This window comes from Fringilla coelebs, assembly GCF_963513975.1.
Source record: "Fringilla coelebs genome assembly, chromosome: 1".
NCBI classification, from domain to species: domain Eukaryota; kingdom Metazoa; phylum Chordata; class Aves; order Passeriformes; family Fringillidae; genus Fringilla; species Fringilla coelebs.
In genome coordinates this window covers 152,459,045-152,479,685 of record NC_140028.1, presented here as the reverse complement: position 1 = coordinate 152,479,685, position 20,641 = coordinate 152,459,045, and the positions used below count along the sequence as shown (strand labels likewise).

At 55.1% G+C, this 20,641-nt stretch overlaps 1 protein-coding gene across 1 annotated transcript; it reads right to left on the bottom strand.

Moving 5' to 3' along the window:
• Positions 1-6,162: 6,162 nt before the first annotated feature.
• Positions 6,163-16,585, bottom strand: LOC311153475 (uncharacterized protein). The gene is made up of 10 exons (XM_084205404.1): positions 16,153-16,585; positions 15,546-15,675; positions 15,211-15,312; positions 14,698-14,793; positions 14,321-14,437; positions 10,834-10,947; positions 9,661-9,753; positions 8,901-9,014; positions 8,631-8,744; positions 6,163-7,120 (listed from the first exon to the last, which is right to left on the bottom strand). Exons 1-10 carry the CDS (start codon positions 16,468-16,470, stop codon positions 6,210-6,212), a joined length of 2,109 nt encoding a protein of 702 aa, XP_084061530.1. The 5' UTR covers positions 16,471-16,585; the 3' UTR covers positions 6,163-6,209.
• Between the last annotated feature and the right edge of the window lie 4,056 nt (positions 16,586-20,641).

Genomic DNA, 20,641 nt, shown 5'->3' with positions numbered 1-20,641 from the left:
ATATGCAGATTTACATTTAATAAACCCTTGTGGTGTGCACACAGAGTGAGCTTAGTATTTTTTGTGATTCCACAGTGAGCTTCTTTCATTTGTGATTCCACGAGAGACACCAAGCTCCAAAGGTTATCCAGCACACAGCACACTGAGAGACAAATAATTCCCAAAAAATGAAAGTTTGGGGTGTACCAAGAGCTCTCCCATCATATCAGAGGAGAGTCTCAGGGGTGTCAATCAGTGAGGAGATCTTTGGACAGGAACACTGAAAAAGGGAATAAACCAACCAGGGATCCTGCTGCGTCCTGCTCTGAAAAGGAGATCCCAAGGTTTGAGGACACGAGGGGTTAAAAAGAATCAAGGATCAGAAGGTCCAAAAAAAGCTCACAGAGCCTGATTATTAAACAGCGGTAGAGATTGGTACTTTTGCCCTTATCTTCTTGTAATGAGAGAAATAAGAGAATAAAAGAGGGAAGAGAGAGAGACAGTGAGCTCCGATGGGAGAGGGAAGGAAATCACCAATCCCGGCTCCAGCACTAATCCTGTCCCAAGGGCACATTCTCACAGGTAAATTTTCCCGGCCTTGAATTAGGTTTCTCCTTTTATACGCAAATGAGTGAGGATGCACAGTCCCTTCTCCCAGAGCTTTCTGGAAAGAGGCTTCGGGGCTCTTGACCACCTCTCCTGGACCGATCTCCGGCACACACTCTGTGCCCCTTTCCCGACCCCATTCCTGCACTGCCTTTCCCCACTGCCCTTATCTCCCTGGAGCAGAAGGGAAGCGGCCCCAGGCGGTGCAGCCGCACCTCCGTGTTCCTCCTTTCTCCAACCACATCCTGTTCTAACGTGCTGCTCATGGGAGTTTGGAACACAGCAGCACATCAGCACCTTGGGGCCCAGGTGTCCCAGGTCCCCAGCACGGGGAGGGCAGGGACACCTGGGGGTGGGTCCAGAAGGGGCCACGGAGCTGCTGCAGGGCTGGAGCCAGGCTGGAGAGCTGGGAATGCTCACCTGGAGAGGAGAAGGCTCCAGGGAGAGCTCAGAGCCCCTCGCAGGGCCTGAAGGGGGACTGGGGAGAAGGGATGGAGGGACAGGACACAGGGAATGGCTTAACTGAAAGAGATGGGATAGTGGGAAGGAGTTCCTGGCTGGGAGGGTGGGGAGGGGCTGGCACAGGGCGCCCAGAGTGGCTCTGGATGTTCCCTGGCAGTGTCCATGACCAGGCTGGACAGGGCTTGGAGCAATCTGGGACAGTGGGAGGTGTCCCTGCTCATGGCAGGGGCGGCACTGGATGAGCTTCCAGGTCTCTTTGAACACAAACGGCTCCAGCCCAGCCCCGCTTTCACCGCCTGCACATGCCGGGGCTGTCTCTGCCCCTCTCGCCGTTCCACAGATGAGGGGGAGCGGGTAGCGGCGCTGCCATCGGGGGGCCCTTGGGAAGGCGCGGCAGGGCGAGGCCTGACACGGCTCCGCAGCCCGGGGAGCGCCGCGGGACCCCCGGCGGCCCCGCTCACAGCCACGCTGCGCCGCCATCTTCCTCCCCCTCAGCCACGCCGAGCCGCAGCAGCCAATCACAGGCGGCGCTGGGCAGCAGCAGCCAACCGGAACCCAGCCCTGATCATTGCCCCCACGCCATTGGCCCGCCGGGTCCGCCCAGCCCCCGGCGCGCGGGGGCCTCCACGAGGAGAGGGGGGGAGGGACGCTCACCCCCATTGGTCAGCGCGCGGGGAAAGCAGGGCGCTGATTGGGCGAGATGGGAAGGGGGGCGGAGATGGGGACGGCGTCCAGTTGTTGTCATGGCAACGGCAGCGCGGCCGAAACCGCGGGATCCTCCACCGAGCACCGGCCGCGGGTCGGGAGCGGAGCCCCAGGACTCCTCACCGAGCACGGCCGCGGGTCGGGAGCGGAGCCCCGGGACTCTTCACCGAGCACCGGCCGCGGGTCAGGAGCGGAGTCCCAGGACTCCTCACCGAGCACCGGCCGCGGGTCAGGAGCGGAGCCCCGGGACTCTTCACCGAGCACCGGCCGCGGGTCGGGAGCGGAGCCCCGTAACTCCTCACTGAGCACCGGCCGCGGGTCAGGAGCGGAGCCTCGGATCTCCTTACCGAGCACCGGCCGGGACTCCCTCTCTGAGCACCCGTGGGAGGGAGCGGAGCGCGTCCCGGGCCGGGGGAGCGGAGGGACCCCGACCCCCCCCCCCCCGCCTGGATCGCAGGCCGACTCCGGGATCAGCCCCCGCCTCTCCGCCTGTTTCTTCCCAATGCAAAGATGCCTCGAAACCTGGGATTTGGGGGGTGGCAGCCGCTAAATTCCTCCTCTGGCTTCAGCCTCGCTCCTCCCTTCCCCTCCCGCTGCAGAACGACCCGTGGCACTTGACAATTTTAATTAAAACCGCTGAAATTTCCAGCCAACGAATCAAACATCCGGACAAAACTCAAACAGAAACACGCACGCAAAAAAGCTCCTTTAAGGAAGTTTCCTTTAAGTTAAAGGAGCTCTGACCCCAAACAGGCTCTTCCCTGACTTTGTTTCTCTATTTTTTTCCCCACGATGCCACCGACAAAGTGACAGGTGACAAATGCAGACTCTTATTAGTAAAAGGAGTAACTCGTGTCCTTACAAGGTCACGACAGAATCCCGTGAGAGACCCTGAACATGAGCAGAAGGGCTCGGAAGGAAGATGTTTAACGAGCAGTGCCGTGTCCCGCTCCAAGGGGAGGGAAGTTCCTCAGGCGTGGAGATGCCCCGGGTCCAAAAGGAACGACAGAGGGTGCCGAAAGAGCTACGAAGTTTGATTAGTAAATGATACACTTGGCATGGAAATTACGATGAATTAGCACCTGATCTTCTATTCGTAAATTAAAAAGGAAGGAGGGGAGAAGGGAGAGGTCAGGGAACATCACCAGTCCTGGCTCCAGCGCCGATCCGGGTGTCCAGGGTGTGCAGGGTCCCGAGGATGCTGTGGGGACACCTTCTTATGGGTAAATTTTCCCCGCCCCGGCATCAGGTTTCCCACTTCCTATGCAAATGAGGGAGTGTGCGCAGTCTTGCTGCTCGACCTTTCTGGAATTGGGTCGGGGGGCTTTGAGGGCTTGCGGTGATCTCGATGCTCCTCTGCAGATCTCCCCGCTGGCGTTGTCCTGTGTTTGTCGTGTCTCCGCGTCCCCAGGGGGAGTTGGAACGGCACTGGCCAATCTGTCGTGCCCTCCTCTCCAACCATATCCTGTTCTCTCCCGCTCCTTATCAGCGTTTAGGGCACAGCCTTAACTCCTTGGAGCCTTAGCTGCTACAAGTGCACAGATTAGAGAACCGCTTGCGTGCCCTGAAGAGCGGGATGGAAACTCGGGGTGATCCCGAGAACCGGGCAAAGGTCATTCCTTACCTCCTCCAACACCCCCCAAACCTCCTGGAGCTCGGGAAATGCTCACGAAAAGCGATCCCGTTCCATCTGAGCCAGGTTCATTTGCAAGAGCATCCCGGGCGCTGACGAGAGAAACAATCCGGAGCCAGGGGCCGGGAACTGCCCGAGCTTTGCACAACAAAGGGCGCAGTGAGGGGCACAGCAGGAGCCGGTCATCCCACATTTTCTGTTTAGGTGGTGAATTGAGAAAGGCTCGGGGAGGGGGTGGAATTCCTTTGTTTGGGGTCCTTGCATGGAGGCACCACCTTGAGCCGTTACCCTGCTGTCGTATCAAGGTTAAATTATTGCAAGGATCCAGCCGACCGAGGCTCCGCAATGGGAAATCTGGGATGGAGTCTGCGAGGAAACCTGTGTGAGTGTGGTGTGGGATCAAACAGGGACCCGTGGGCTCCCAGGAGCCGGTCCCAGCTCAGGTACTGCTCAGCTGTGACTCCACAGTGGCTCCTGGATGGGCATGCAGGGAAATTTCCTTAATGGTCACACATGCAGCAAGTGGAATCTTATCCATGCAGCCAGAATAATGGCCTGGATATTCACATTTCAGCTGGTTCTTGTCAACAATGAATAAAATTTTTTAATAGACACGGGAGCAGGGAGCATAATATCCAGTATTAACATAGCAGCATGCTGGTGTAGGACCCAGAGGGCAAAGAGTTAAAATCCCTGGAGCAAATCCCCCGGTGCCAAACTGCTCAAGTTAATTTATGGCTCCTGGGTCAGAAGCAGGAATCTGCCAACCTTAACCCCAAAGGAGTTCCAGAGGCTACAGGGCACCTGCACTCCTTGATTTAAAATTAAAGTACCACAATGGCAAATTCCTGCCGTGGCAAGAATGGGAATTTCTGGAGCTGCAGCTGAGCTGGCCCCAGTAAGAGCTGTGGGTTCCCAACACCGTTTGGGCAGTGCCCTGGGGTGCACCATCCCGGGCACCAAGGAGTTAAAGTGCTGCTGTGTCCCAAACCTGGGTAACAAGGGACAAACTGGAATAAGGTGTGGCTGCAAAGGGGGACCCTCTGAAATTTTCAGCCCCTCTGATTTTTCCAATTTTGGGCTTGTCTTCCTCCTTTTCTTCCTTGACTCTTTCTTCAGTTGCTCAGTTTTCACTAACAGCAATAATTCATCTCTTTTCCTCCCTTTCATTTCCTCTCTGGGGTCTTATTTCTCTCTGCCACGCTTTTTTCTACCTTAATTCTCAAATATTTCTCTTTCCCTGCATTCTGCTGAAGCAAGTAGAGTCCCAGGCTGGTTATTTTTCAGGCCCAGGTTTATCACTTTGGATTCTGTAGAAGGCCAGGAGACAAAGGGCTGTGTCTCAGCTGTGGAGCCAGCCAAGGACTGTTGTGTGAGACACTGAATGGGGAAGGACAGGATGTGGCTGGAAAAGGGGGGCACAGCAGAGCAGGGACAGCTCTTTTTTGGGACAAACACCCTTGTTCTGGCTCCTGGAGATAAGCACAGCATGCACAGCACAGGGAGTGCCCAACAAAGGCTGATCAGTCAGGGGGATCAAAACCACCAGAGACCCCCTGATCCATTTCTAAGAGGATCCAGCGTCATGGACTGTGTCTGCTGACTGGTTTGCATCAAAACTGAAAAAAGTAGTCCCAGGGTGTGGAAAGCTTGGCTGTAAAAGGGTGATCCAGGGCTCAGAGGGCACCTCTGGGATCCTGAACACAGCTTGGATTGATGCTGGAGCCAGGACTGGTGATGTCCTTCCCTTTGTCTCTCTGATCTCCCTCTTTTCTTTAACCTTTCTATTTCTCTTCCTACCAGAAGATAAGGGCAAAAATACCAATTCCCATGCTGAGGGTGGAAACTTTGTGAGCTTTTTTGGACTCTTCTGACACCTGTCATTCCTTTTTGACCATGGGCATCTACAAACCTTGGGAGCTTCTTTCCTGCTGGGAGTGGGGCACACAGAGCTGAGGAAGGAGGCTGGAGGAGCAGAGCTGCCCTACCTCCACACAGCCTCCTCTCCAGCAGATCCTGTTATCAGTGCTTGGGACACAGCAGCTCATTAACTCTGTGTTTCCCAGGTTTCTGCAGCATCTCCATGTTCTGCTTTCAAAGGGTTTGGAAAACTGCACAAACACAGAAGTCTGTGAACAATGTGGGGAAAGAAACGCAACACAACTTTAAGGCTATGCAGAATTAAAACCATATTCCAGGCTCCCTGGCCATCTTACAACTCCCAGGAAGGATCTCACCCTTCAGGAACTCTCCCTTGGGGCTCAGCAGCGAGGAGTCCCAGGATTTAAGAGTGGGAATAAGCTGCCTCCCAGGCTCTGCAGCCTTCTTTCTGTTTGCCACAGGAGAAAGAGGCTTCCTCCTACAGCCACAGGGGCAACATTTCCTTTCCCAAAGCACCTCACCCAAGTGTGTGTTTCCTGACACGTTTCACTGGTTAGTGCACAATTAATACCTTTAACTCACTTGTTCCCAGCCCAGTCCAAGGACTCTGGATTCCTGGGATAACATTTTGGATACACTTTAGATAATTTATCTCTATTCAGACAATTCTTCTTTGTAACATACATCACAAATTGTTCCATGTCAACGTGGTTTCTCTCCCACACAGACTCACAGCCAGCAGTACCTCCAAACTCCACCTCCCCAAATCCACAGGCACTGGTGAATGCTGTCTAACACAAAATAACCCCCAGCCAGCTCCCTTTTCCTGGGAGGGGCTCAGGATGGCTGCACCACAGCCTCCTCCTGCCATCAGGGTCTGGCACAGAGCTGGGGGTGCTGCCCTGGCCCAGGGAGGAGCCACCAAGGGGGTGTGGGGGATGTCCTATATGGAATGCATCACAGAGCCCCTGATGTTCCTGCAGGGCCAGCTGACCAGTGGGACGTGGGTGTCCTGCATGTGACCCTCCTGATGCTTCAGCAGGCTTCTCTTGAGCACAAATCTCTTGCTGCAGAGAGGACACTGGAAAAGCCTCTCTCCCGTGTGCCGGCGCTGGTGGTTCAGGAGGTAATCCTTCCTCCTGTAGGTTTTGTCACACTTGGAGCACTTGTAGGGCCTCTCTCCTGTGTGGCTTGTCTGGTGCCTAACGAGCCAAGAATGGCAAACAAAGTTTTTCCCACAGTCGCTGCAGATGTAGGATTTGCCCCGGCCCTGGCTCTGCTGCTGGGCAGGGCTGCCCCGGGCCAGGGGTGGCTCCCAGCAGGGGCTGGATCCCGATGTGTCCGTGGGGAAGCTCTCCTCGTTTTCAGCAGCTTCCTCTGTGCCCAGGCTGTCCGGCTCACGGGGCCTGCCTGTGCCTGGGGGAGTCTCTCCACACTCGGAGCGGGGCCCTGGCCCCTCACAGGAGGTGAGAGCAGTTCCAGGGCCCATTCCCATCTCTCCTGCGTGTGGGTGCAGCAGAGGGAACATCCTCTCATACGTAGGGCCTGGAAACATGTCCCCTTCTCCCTGCAGTGCCTGCTGAGGCTGGTCCTGCTGTAGGCAATTTCTTTCACACTTGTACATACAGGGCCTCTTTTCCTGAGCACTAAAGAAATCGTACTGAGCATCACCTCCAAGGCTGTTCCCATTCCCCATGGCGGCTGTTTCCATCATTTCTGAATTCCACTGACTGTCCCATGTCACTCCATGGCTGGGATCTTTGGGGAACACCTCTTCGGGCCTTCCTGGTACCTCTAAGTCACAGGTCTTGCTTTCCAAGCAATTTCCTGGATGGTCCCTCTTCAAATTTTCATCTGAAAGAGATTTCAGAGATTTTTAATTCAGGAGTCCCCTTAGGAATGTCCCTCCCAGCCCAAAGCCACTTCTTTAATACTGAGGGAGGAACGAAGTACCAGCATCCATTGAAACAAGAGTTCCAGGAAAACAGGACTTTTTTCAACTGTATTTTTTTAAATCCACATAAAAAATGACTGCTGCAGTCTCAGATCCAGCCTCTCACTCAGATAACAGAGCAGACACTGTCCCACCTCAGTGTTCCCAGCTGCTCTCCAGACTCTCTCCTGAGCATCTCCAGGAGCAGAGTCCAAGCAGGGCACTGAGCTAGCTCAGCAAGTCACAGAACTATGGGCTCTCCTGAGCTGGGAGACACCCACAGGGATGGAGTCCAACCCCTGGCCCTGCATGGACACCCCAACAATCCCACCCTGTGCCTGAGAGTACTGTCCAAATGCTCCCTGAGCTCTGGCAGCCTTGGGGCTGTGCCCATTCCCTGGGGAGCCTGTTTGGTGCCCAACCACCCTCTGGGGAAGAACCTTTTCCTGATATCCAACCTAAACCTCCCCTCCTGAGCTTATCAGAAGCACTCTCTGCTCCCAAGAACAAGCACCTGTTTTTTAGTGAACAGCCTCACACCTATCTGTCTTGCCTGAATAACTACCCAAGGGGCACTAACATTTTTGTTAGGGAACTTTCAAAGAAAGTCACTGACTTGAATTGCAGTCAGGATGGAAAAGCACTGATTAAAAAAAGCCCACCTTCCTGCAATTCTATAAACTGAGGTGCAAAGTGAGACCCACTGAGCTCCCAATGCCCAGAAAATGCAAGATGTGGCTGGAGAAGGGGGTGCCATGTGGAGACAGGGCAGCAACTTCTGGGACAAACACCCTTGTTGTAGCTCCTGGAGATAAGCACAATACAGAGCAAAGGCGAGAACGAGGTCAAGAAGTGGGAATGGATTACAGGGGTGGGGATCGAGACCACCAAAAATCCCCAAAGCCTCCAAACCATTTCCAGAAAGGCCTGGAAGAACTGATAGCATGGGAAGTGAGAAACTTGTCCTCAGGGCAGGGAATTCTGGCCATAAAACAGGACTCCATCCCCTCATTCACACTGCTGATAAAGACATCAAACACAATGGCCCCAGTATGTCCCCAGCCCTGGGGACACCACTGGCAACTGGCCACCAGCTGATGTCCCTCCCTTGCCCAGCCCTCTGGGCCCAGCCCTGAGCCAGGTTTTTATCCAGATAAAAGCAGCACAAACTTGATCCATGCAGCTCTGGGCTTGCCTCAACACAAGCCCAAGCCAGTGCCTCTGACAGCTTTTGGCTGGCTCAAGAAGGAAGGAGCCTCTTCAGCTGGCAGAACCCAAAATTTTTGTCACCAAATATTAACCAGCAGACTGAGGTTTGTCCCAGATCTGTCATGGTTAACATTGTACGGTTGTGACATTTCATACAGTATTATAAAATACTCTAAACTGGATTTACTGTCCCCAAAATCCCAGCTGAAATCCATTACTGACCTGTACTTGGATCTGCAGAGATTTCCTCTTTCTGCAAGTCCTGTTGTTCAGAACAGGGTGGCTCCTCCTCTTGTTTAATCCACGACGAAACATCCCTTGCATAAGTCTGAAATCCTGTTCATTGGGGATGAATTTACACAACTGAGAAACACCAGGGGAAGACACAAAGCCTGGATAATTTGGGAATGCACTACAGTAACAAAGCAGCAGGGAAGGCACAAGAGCCATTAAGGGGTAATTTCTGCAATGGAGTTTTTGGCAGATCCTCACCTGTGACAGGATCTCTCTGGAGGTGCTCATCCTCTGTGCCTGGCAGCTCCCTGGCATCCACCTCGCTGCCTTTCCTGGTCTGACTGGATGCCTCAGCCTCGTAAGATCCTCGCTCTGCCAAAGGAGGAAGTCCAGGGGAAGTGTATCATACCTGCCTAAACTCAGGATTTCACAAGGCTGAAAACCTGCTCTGCTCTGCGCTTTCTCTGGAGGTTGCTACCCCAAGACAAGCTCCCCCAAGCCCAGTTTCTTAAGGAAACCTTTGGAAAGGTCTAAAAATCCCATCTGGCTACAAACACAGGAAGCCAAGTACAGTTCTAGTGGAGCCAACAGGCAGAACCACTACCTTTATAAAGAGTGAGGAAAATCTGCAAAGCAGAGCAGCTGATTTGTAAAACAAAGAGGTTCCAAGTGAGAGGGCAAAGAACAGAGCCCTGGGCTCTGCAGCCTTTCAGAGGAGTCTGTGTGCTCCTCCTTACCCAGGAAAACCCCAGAAGGGAAGGGAGGAGGGAAAAGGCAACCTGAAGGAATTTAGGGAGAGCCACACTTAGATAAAAACCAGCCATGCAGCCACAAACTCCAAAATGTCCATGAGAAGGGAAAGGGGCAACACCAGCCCTCACCTGGGGGATCTGCTGGCAAGTCTGCTCAGAACTTCTTAAAGATTTGGAATACATGAGCAGAGATGGGGAATTTAAGCACACAACCTGGAATTTAATCCCTCTATTTAATTTTCCCTCTGAGGTATGCAGTTACTCACCTGGGCAGGGCTCTCCAGGCGCTTCTGCAGCCTCCTCCTTCCGATCTGCAGTGCGCAACTCTTCCTCTTGCTTAATCTGGATTATGCTCTCTTCTGTTAACAAGAGCCAGTGTTATTTTAACACCATACAAAATTAATTCCAATTGTCAGCCCAGCCCAGTCAGATCTGCTCTGTTCTAGCTCACATTCCAGGGAAAACCTTGCTCCAGTTCTAGTTCCTGCTGACCAAGGCCTCTTGAACAGACCTGAAATGTTGGTTACAAAACCCTCAGCAGATGTTTGAGCCTGAGAAATGCACAAAATTTTCATGCAAGTGGAAACACGTTCTCCACGGCCCCAGGAGAGGCCAGAGCCACTTGAATTCTTGTCCTTGAGTTTCATTTCTCTCTTGGTGCTGCCAGAGTTCTGTTGTTTTCTTTTCAATCCCTCTCAGTCACACACCATTTCTCACCCATCAGAGAAACACTCATGAGAACAGAGTTCTTAAAGAAATTCATTAAAGTAATGAGACAAGAAAAAAGAAAACAAAAGTCTGTAGAGTAAATAAAGAGAAGCAGATGGGCCAGTGCTCTGCACCCTTACAGTGCAGATCTGGCCAAGGGACTGGAGGATTTCCCAGGAGAGGGACAAGAAGGGTGTGATGGAAGGTCCTGGAAAGGCTGGTGGGGATGGAATGCCTGACAGCAGCAGTTGGAAAGCCAAACTCAGCACAGTAAGTGCCCTGGAGAAATGCTGGTCACAGAATTGTGGAATTGTTGAGGTTGGGAAATACCTTTAAGGTCATTGAGTCCAACCATTCCCCCAGCACTGCCAAGGCCACCACTGACCATGTCCCCAAGTGCCACATCCACAGGGATTTTCCCCTCCAGGAATGGGGACTCTCCCCTGCCCTGGGCAGCTGTGCCAGGGCTGGACAGACTTTTTGGGGAAGGAATTTTCCCTCTACCCACCCTGAGCTGCCCTGGCCCAGCCTGGGGCCGTTCCCTCTGCTCCTGTCCCTGTTCCCTGGAGCACAGCCCGACCCCCCGGCTGTCCCCTCCTGCCAGGAGCTGTGCAGAGCCACAAGGGCCCCTGAGCCTCCTTTGCTCCAGGCCAAAACACCACCCACACCCCAGCTGTCCCCAGAGCCTGGCAGGTGCTCGGTGTCCCACCACTGGCCCTGGCACCACTCACCGGAGCCGGTCTCTGTGGGATTCCCTCTCACATCCCGGTCCTGGCAGCTCCGGGCCCCCGGCCGGTTCCCACCCGCCGCCGGGGCCTGGGCCTTGTGTCCAGCGGCGTCCGGCCCTGCGGGGAATGGCGGCTGAGGGGCGGCCGGGGCACCACGGGGCTCCTCTGCCACCCACCGTGACCCCGGCCACCCTTACTGCACCCTGGCCACACGCACACCTGCGCCTTGTCCACAGCACTCCATGAGGGAGCAGGCCCCCCTCAGAGCCGTGAGGGATCGGGGTCCACCCAGAGCCATGAGGGGACAGGATCTTCCTCAGAGCTGTGAGGGAACAGGATCCCCCTCAGAGCCGTGAGGGAACAGGATTCCCCCTCAGAGCTGTGAGGGATCGGGGTCCACCCAGAGCCATCAGGGAACAGGGCCCCCCTCAGTGAGGGAACAGGATCTTCCTCAGAGCCGTGAGGGATCAGGGTTCATCCAGAGCCATGAGGGGACAGGGTCCCCCTCAGAGTCACGAGGGAACAGGATCTTCCTCAGAGCTCTGAGAGATTGGGGTTCCACCCGGAGCCATGAGGGGACAGGGTCCTCAGAGCTGTGAGGGATCAGGATTCATCCGGAGCCATGATGGAACACAATCCCCCTCAGAGCTGTGAGGGAATGGGGTCCACCTGGAGCCATGAGGGAACAGGATCCCCCCTCAGAGCTGTGAAGGATCGGGATTCCACCCAGAGCCATGATGGAACACGATCCCCCTCAGAGCTGAGAGGGATCAGAGTCCACCTGGAGCCATGAGGGAACAGGATCCCCCTCAGAGCTGTGAGGAAATGGGGTTCACCCGGAGCCATGATGGAACACGATCCCCCTCAGAGCTGTGAGGGATCAGGATTCATCCGGAGCCATGATGGAACACAATCCCCCTCAGAGCTGTGAGGGATCGGGGTTCCACCTGGAGCCATGAGGGGACAGGGTCCTCAGAGCCATGAGGGATCAGGGTTCACCTAGAGTCATGATTGAACAGAATCCTCTCTGATCCATGAGGGCCAATTCCTTCAGAGCCATGAGGGATCAGGGTTCCACCCAGAGCCATGACGGAACAACGTCCTCAAAGCCATGAGGGATCAGGGATCCTCTCAGAGCCATCAGGGGTCAGGGGCCCACTTAGAGCTGTGAGGGATCAGGGTCCCATCCGAGCTGTGAGGGGCTTGGGGGTCCTCTCAGATCTGCGAGGGATTGAGGATCCCCTCGGAGCCATGAGGGAACAGGGTCTCCTCACAGCAGTGAAGTGTCCCTTTCTGTGCCACTTCACATTTTGTCTTGAATTCAGGATTCTATTTTGCAATTCAAACAAATCCCAAAATAGCTCAGAGATTTGCTACAAATACATGTATTTGTCTCTGAAATTCAGGAGAGCTGGGCTGGAACAGAGAAACTGTGACTGACTAAAATATTGCCTCACCTCTGATATCAAAGGCAGCTTCAAAAAGTGATGAAACATAGAGCATGTAAAATACAGAAACAGCCCAGAAAGGGCACCTCAGGCTGTTTGCAGAATAATCCAGCAGTGCTGCTGAGATGATCTCAAACAGAACTCAGGACATTCTGGTCACAAGGGAATCGCAAATGTCCCTCCACTGCTTCACAGGGCCACAACTTTTCCTCTTTATCCCAGAACACATCCTGCTCTTATGGAATCCCGGAATGGTTTGGGTGAGACCTTAAAGCTCATCCAGACCTTAAAGCTCATCCAGTGCCACCCTCTGCCATGGGCAGGGACACCTTCCACTATCCCAGGCTGCTCCAAACCCTGTCCAACTTTTCCTTGAACACTTCCAGGGATCCAGGGGCAGCCACAGCTTCTCTGGGCACCCTGTGCCAGGGCCTGCCCACCCTCAGCCAGGAATTCCTTCCCAATAACCCATCTAACCCAGCCTTCTGCCAGCAGGAAGCCTTTGCCTCAATATTATCCTGCAATTTAGGGCACAAAGAATATTTAAAAAAATGAAGCTATAAAATGTTTTAATCCAAGTTCTAACTGGACCAAAACACAGAGTGTAATTTCCCTCTTTCTGTACTAAACCAAAATTTTAGGGAGAGTTCTAAACTCATTTGTTCTGAGTGAGATCTGACCAAGCACATTGTGACTGGAAGTTGGTTTCTGTCTCCAACGATTAAATCCACAGGAGATGAAATGCAGCAGGAACCCCAACAGTTCCATTGTCATGACACCACCGAGTCAAGAGGCTTGATGTCTCCATGACATTTTTATGCGAGATGAACTGTTGATTTCAGGGATTTCCTCAGGAGGGGAAAACTCCATTCAAGTCATCTGACAGGCCACAGAACCCATGGATTCTTGGATAAGAACAAGCTAAAAATGCTCTTCACAACTGAGCATTTTGACTGAAAGCCCAAATTTTATGCTGAACCAGAAAGTATAAACTTTTCCATGGGAAACTGAATTCTGTGTGACCTAAACAATAATGAGGTCATTATTATTTAGGTGTTTTGATTTGTAAGTTCTGTTTATTTTCGAGTTCTTTCTTCTCCACCCTCCATATTTGGTTCTCTATAAATTGCAATATTCTACCCCTCCTGTGATAGCACTCACAGGGACTCTAGAGGGCAACAACCCCCCTGAACTCATGTTCCAGAACAAACAGCTGCTATCAAAACACAAGTGAAATTCACCAAGAAACAAAAAAAAAAAAACCAAACAACCAAACAAAAAACTCAAAAGAAACCACAAACTAAACATTTTTTCTCTTCCTGGACTCAACCCATCACAACCACAACACTGAAAATGTTTTGCTGGCTACAGGATTGACGTGATCTGCGTGAGAATTGTATTGTGAGCTTATTTACACCCTATTTTTAGACATTTTTACACTTCAGACCTGTTTGGATCTTGGATACACACACAAGAACCATTCTCCTGCTCAGGTTCCACCACAGTATTGAAAAACAATTAAAAACGATTGAACATCATGGGGTTTTGTTGATTTGAGATCAACTTCTGTCTCTCCATCCATAAGGTACAGTACTACAACTGACCATTTACAGCAGGTAAAATGATGTGAAAAATTAAAAAAGATTGAAAGAAAGCCTTTAGAACTTCACAGGCTTATTGTTATTTTTATTAAAAATCAAGTCTTTACTGCTGCAAATTTAATCAGCATTTTTAAAATAGACAGAAACAAGCTCCCTGCCCTGAATTTTTCTCAACTTAATAATTCCTTGTATTCTGAGGGATTCATTCCAGGTATGCCAGAATCCTCACCTGCAGTGCCTCATCCTCCCAGCTCTTCCACCTTCCCAAAAATAAACCTCTCCTCAGGCTTCCTGCCTACTCCCCACCTCAGCAGGGCTCCTGCTCTCTCCCCACTGCCTCCCCTCAGACCCCACATCCCAGCACCCTGTTCCACAGCAGGAAAGTCAGGGATTCCCACATCCCCAGCAGCACAGGACACTGTGGGATCGCTTGGAACTCACCCAGACCAAGCTCAGAGAACTCCACACCCTCCATGGCTCCCTGCTCCTTTGCATATGGCTCTTCCTCTTCTTCCTGCTTCACGGTGACAGCAAAGCTCCGCTCTGGAATGCTGCAGTCTGCTGAGGAAGAGAGGAAACTCCTTTAGTGGGAAAGAGGAAACTCCTTTACTGGTTATCACAGCCCCACTGGACTCCTCCCCTGCTGCCCCAGAAGTTTGTGCCCACTCACCCACCCTGCTGGCACACACCTCTCCAGCACCTTCCATTCCTGCTTCTGGGAGCTCTGTTCTGCCCTACAGGGAAGTGGTTCCTCCTGTTCTCCCCAGTTCCAGAGGGTTCTCCACACCCTCGAGCCCAGGCCCTTCCACAACACTCACCATGGCCAGGTTCAGCCAGCTCTGCTCTTCCCTCCTGGTTTTCCTGCTCTTCTCTACTATCCCAACTGCTCACGTTGAGTTCAAACAGCAGAGCCTCTGCCAATGCCAGAAATTATGGAATCAGATCACAGAACCCCAGGAAGGTCTGGGTTAAACTTGTTCCACCCTCTGCTGTGGACAGGGACACCTGCCACTATCCCAGATTGCTCCAAGCCTTGTCCAGCCTGGCCTTGGACATTTCCAGGGATCAAGGGGCAGCCACAGGGCAATCTGTGCCAGGGCCTCACCATCCTTACAGCCAAGAATTTCTTCCTGACTTGTAATCCTAAAAATCAAACCTGTTACACTTTTTTATCACCCTCTGTTACTCCCCCTGAACCTGCTCCTTTTGAGATCCAAGTAGTTCCGTCCAAGCAAACCAGGACCATCACCTCGTGCCAGCCTCTGTCTGCTGACAGCAGCACACGACCCTCACCCTCAGGACCAAAGCTTTAATTCATCCCTGGCCTTCACCTGGTTCTGCTGGGATCTCTCCAGGAGCTGCCGCCTCCTCACTGCAGGGTGCTTCTCCTCCCTGGAGCCGGGACAGGAGGGCAGGTTCGGAGATGACATCGTCTGACAAGGAACAGAGAAAGGAATGAATGTTTCTGTGCTGCATCCACAGGGAGGAGCACACCCAGCAGCGCTCCCCAAACCAGCTCCAGCAGCTACAACACATGGCTGGGCAGCACAGAGAGTCCTCAAACACAGGCAGCAGTCTCACCATGTTCCCACAAATCTGCTTCCCACGTCTGGGAAAGACTCCCTAAGCAGAAAGTGCTGATAACTGACGCAACAGCAACACTCACCCAGCAGGACCAAGGCTTCTCTCTTCCCTGTCAGCACCTTTCCATACAGCTCCCTCTGCCACTCCTCCAGGTTTTCCCACTCCTGAGTGGAAAAGCCGGTGGAGTCGTTTTCCAACGCCACAGCTGGGGCCTGCAATCCCAAAAGTTACACTCAGCACCACTCCTGGAACACAGAGAATCCTACTCCTTACTTATCCCTGCTACCAGGTGTCAGGGAAAGAAAATTCCTGCCTTGGGGCATCCTCTGGACACTGAGAGTAACACTTAGGATCTTTGCTAAACTTTGGGAGATGAACTGTCTATTGCACGATATTCTTACTTTCCCCTGGAGCCTGAGCCCACTGGGGACCTCAGAGTGGGGAAGAACTTCCCGCTGTTAGTAAAAACGTGACAGCCCATCCTTTTGTAGGGAAACTTAGCTGAATCTAACAATATACAGGAGCAATCACTTCCTGGTTCGTGCCTTAGCACGACAGGCGACAGAAGAAATCTTGGCAGAGGTCGTAGAATGATTTCCATGGTGGAAGGCTGCCGGGAGAGGTGAGGAGCGGAGGCACCTCTGCACTGTCCCTGTCCCCCCCAGGCCCCTTAAAGACCCATCCGTTACCTTGGGGCCCTCCATCCCGGGGGGCAGTCGCAGGATCCAGAGATTCCTGTTCTTCAGGAGGTTCTCCATGTTCTCCAGGCGCCGCTGGAGCCGCCCGTAGTCCTGGATGAGGGTGCCCAGCGCCGCGCACTTGCTCTCCAGCTGGTTCCCGAACTCCCCGACCATTTTCTCGCAGTCCAGGTGCTTCTTCTCGCTGTTCCCGGCGCGGTGTTCCAGGCTGAAGAGGCGGGACGCGTGTGCGGCCACGCTGCGCTCCAGCGCCTGCACGGCCGCCACCACCGTCCACAGCGAGATGGTGCTGCCGCCCGCCAGCTCCATCCCCGCACCGGGAGCGACGGAGCGCAGGGACGGGCTGCGGCACCGGGGCTGGCGGAGGCGCACAGCGGGCCAGGAGAGCCTCGCTTCGGCCGCCGCACACGGGGGCCGGCCCGCTCCTTCCCGTTCCCCCCGCACCGGGGCTGGAGCTCTCCGCTCGGACCGGCCCTTGCCCGCCGCCGCTCCTGCCCTGCCTCGCCGCCGCCTTTCCTTTCCTTGCCGCCAAGAAGCGCCGCTTCCTCTTCCTCATCCGCTTCCGTCGCCGCCACAGCGGCCCCCGCCGGCCGGCAGCCCCCGCAGTGATTGACAGCTGTCAGTCACCGTGAAGAGGCTGATGCTGATCAGAGGGGCAGGAAACCTTCCCGGGGTTCCACCGCAGCGGCGCTTCCCCGCAGGACACGGAATTCCAGAATTTCTGAATGGAAGGGACCACAGTGGGTCACTGGTGGCACCTCCCTGCTCCAGCAGGGCCATCCCAGAGCACAGGGTGCAGGATTACATCCTGACAGTTCTGGAATATCCCCGGTGAGGGAGATCCCACAGCCTCTCTGGTGTCTGCTCAGGGCTGGGCACTGCCCAGGGCAGAAGTTCTGCCTCCTGTGCTGGGGGAATTCCTGGGATCAGTCCCTGCCCGTGGCTCTGGTGCTATCGCTGGTCCCTGGAGCAGAGCCTGGCCCTGCTCTGACCCTCCCTGCACACAGGGACAGCCAGGGACACCCAGGGAGAGCCAGGGCTGAGGGCTCCTCTCAGCTGGGGCTCCTCTCCGGGCTGAGTAGCCCCAGCTCCCTCAGCCTTTCCTGGGCACCGAGATGCTCCAGGCCCTTGCTCAGCTCCAGGAGCTCCTGTCCCTGCTGTGCTGAGGATCCAGAGCTGGACACAGCACCCAGAGGTGCCTCTAGGGCTAGGCACAGGGGCAGGATCCTCCCTGACCTGCTGGGAATGCTCTTCCCAATCCACTACAGGATTCCACTGGCCTCTTTTCCTCAGCACACTCTGTTGGCTCAGGGACAGCTCATTGTCACTCAGGACCCCCAGTTCCTTTCCCACGGAGCTGCTTCAGCAGATGACCCCCAGCCCGTGCAGGTACCTGGGGTTGTTCCTCCCCAGGTGCAGCACCTGCGCTTGCCTTGTTGAATTCCAGAAGTTTCCTCTCTGCCCATCACTCCAACTGCGAGGTCCCTCTGAAGGGCCGCACTCCCATCGGGGTGATCAGCCACTCCTCCCAGCTTTGAGCCCTCAGCGACCCCTTCACCCAGGCCAGTGATGAACCAGGCAAACAACACCGAGCTCAGCAGAGCCCCCTCCTGCAGACACACCCCGTGCCACCGACACTGACCCTCCGGGAGCTGCCACTCAGCCACTTCCAACCCATCCCTCAGTCCATCCAACCAACCCATCCCTCCGTCCGTCCATCCAACCAACCCACCCCTTCGGGAGCTCGGTGCCGCCCTCCCAGCCCATTCCTCCGTCCGTCCATCCAGCCAACCCACCCCTTCGGGAGCTCGGTGCCGCCCTCCCAACCCATCCCTCCGTCCGTCCATCCAACCAACCCACGCCTCCGGGAGCTCGGTGCCGCCCTCCCAACCCATCCCTCCGTCCCTCTGTCCATCCAAGCCAGCCCTCCGGGAGCTCGGTGCCGCCCCTCCGGCGGCGTGTCCCGTGCGGTCCCGCCCCGGCCGCGGCGGCGCGGGGCCATGGCGGAGCTCCAGGCGCGCCTCGAGGCGCTGGAGCGGCGGATGGAGCGGGCGGAGGCGGCGCTGCGGGAGCGGCCCCTCGCCGCCCTGCAGCTCCACGGGGTGAGCGCCGCGATGGGCGAACCGGGGGAGCCCCGGAGGGGGCGAGAGGGGATCGCTTGTGGGGCTGAGGGTGAGACTGAGGGCGCTTAGGGGAGTGATGCGGGGCGAGGAGGGCTGGGAGTGGCATGGGGGAGTCACTTATGGGGTCATTGTGGGGCTGGAGCTTGGGAGTGAGCCTGGGGGGGCACTGAGGGGCTGGTGGGAGGTTGAAGGGGAGGCTGGGAGTCGCTTATGGGGCTATTGAAGGGAGGGTTTGTGGCTGGGAGGGAGCCTGGGGATCGCCCATCGGGCTCTTCGGGGCTGGGAGCGTTCTGGGGGGCGCCTGAGGGGGCTGCGGTGGGGTTCAGGAGACGGGATGGGAATCCAGTGGATTCCCGGCTGGCCGGGAGCAGCTCGAGTGGCTCCTCAGGGGGCAGCAGTGGTTTCAGGAACGTGGACTCCTGGGGATCTGGGAGCTGTTTGAGGGAGCTGTGGTGGGTTTCAGGAGACGGGATTAATCCAGTAGGCTGCTGGGAGCAGGCTGGTTTAGAAGACTGGGAATAAGTAAGGGGGAATCCGTGTGGGGGTTTTGGAGCTATTGAAGGGCTGGGGGAGTCTGAGGGTCTGGGAGTTGTTCGGGGTAGCTGCCCTGTCCCCCATCCCAGCCGGTGCTGCAGGTCCCGGTGCTGTTCGAGGATGTGGCAGTGCGGTTCAGCCGGCAGGAGTGGGCAAGCCTGGACAAGGGACAGAAGGAAATGTACCGGAGCGTCATGGAAGGCAACTACGAGATGCTGGTGTCCCTGTGTAGGCTGCGTTTGCGCCGGTTTGGCAGCCCCAGGGAGCTCTCTTGGGGTCATTTCTCTGCCTCTTTGCCTTTCGCTGCAATTTCCAGCTCTCAAATAATCCTCCCTTTCCCCTGTCCCCTCCGGCAGCGTTTGGAGCGTGGCAGGGACACGCAGGACAGGGTAGTAAGTGCTTGGTGTCTTTTCCTCGTGGAGAACAGGTACATTGTTGGTGTTATCATCTCCCTGGGTTGTCACCTCCAAAATTCTCTGCCTGGGACACCCCTTTCCATGAGAATTTTCCCTACAATCTAACCTGAACCTCCCCTTGAAGCTGTTTCCTCTTGTCCTGTGCTGTGGGAGCAGGTCTGATTCCCTCCTGGCTGCACCCTCCTGTCAGGGAGTTGTGGAGAGCCACGAGGTCCCCCTGAGCCTCCTTTTCTCCAGGCCGAGCCCCCCAGCTCCTGGTGCTCTGTTCCCCAGGTCTGTTTCCTTCCCTGGACACGCTCCAGCCCCTAAATGTCTTCCTTGGCATGAGGGGCCCAGAATTGCCCCCGGGATTCAAGGTGGTCCCTCAGCACTGCCCTCATGCAGTCAGGAGCCTCACAATTCCCTTCCCATCATTCAGGGTATTTTCCTATCTGCAAGGTGAATTTCTGGGAGAACAGGGAATTCTGTAGCAGGGGCAGAGCAAGGATGGGTTTTCTTGCAGTTGTTCCCAGGGGACTGTCAGAGGCTGCTTTCCATATTCTCCTGTCAGCTCTGGCTGCTGTTTCCTGTCTGTATCCATAACTCCCGTCGTGGCTGCGGTTGGACATGAAGTTTCCTGGGTTGGGACTGGCTCTGTTGCCCAGCTGTGGGTGCAGAGTCCCTGTCCCATCATGTTCCTGATGTCTGTCCTGCTCTTGCCCAGACTCTGCCCTGTCCAAGCCTGAACTGTTACTGCAGCTGGAAAGAGAAGAGCTGAGCATGCCCCCAGAATCGGAGCCAGAGGCAGCAGAGGTGTCCCCAGAGCTGGCTGTAGGTGGGTGACACTGGGTTCCTTCTGTGCCACCAGCTTTTGGCTGCTCACTGGGACCGTGAATCCCAGAATTTTGTGTTTGGGTTGAGAGGAATCTTAAAGCTCATCTCTTTCCAAGCCCCTGCCATGGGCAGGGACACCTTGCGCTAGTGCAGGTTGCTCCAAGCCTTTTCCAACCACGGACGCTCCCAGGGATTGGGAGGTGTCTACTGTGAGGGAACACCTGCTGGGACATGGGGATAGCCTGGAAGCCCCTGCCCCAGCAGCTGCTGAGTGTGAGAGATCCTGACACCCTCTGGAATGGGATTTTTCACTGGCTGCTGATGAATCCAAATGTCCTTGTCCTCCACAGAGCCAGCTCTTCAGAACTGCACCAGCAATGATGCACTGCTGGAGACAGAGACAGTGGAGAGGGGCTGCAGGGAGCCAGAGGAAAGCGGGAATGTGGCAGAGAAGAGTGGGAACTTGGTAGAGGAAAGTGAGAACCTGGTGGAGGAAAGCTGGAGCCTAGTGGAGAGAAGTGGGAACCTGATAAAGGAAATCTGGGATGTGACAGAGGTAAACAGGCGCCCGGCAGAGGAAAACAGGAGCCCGGC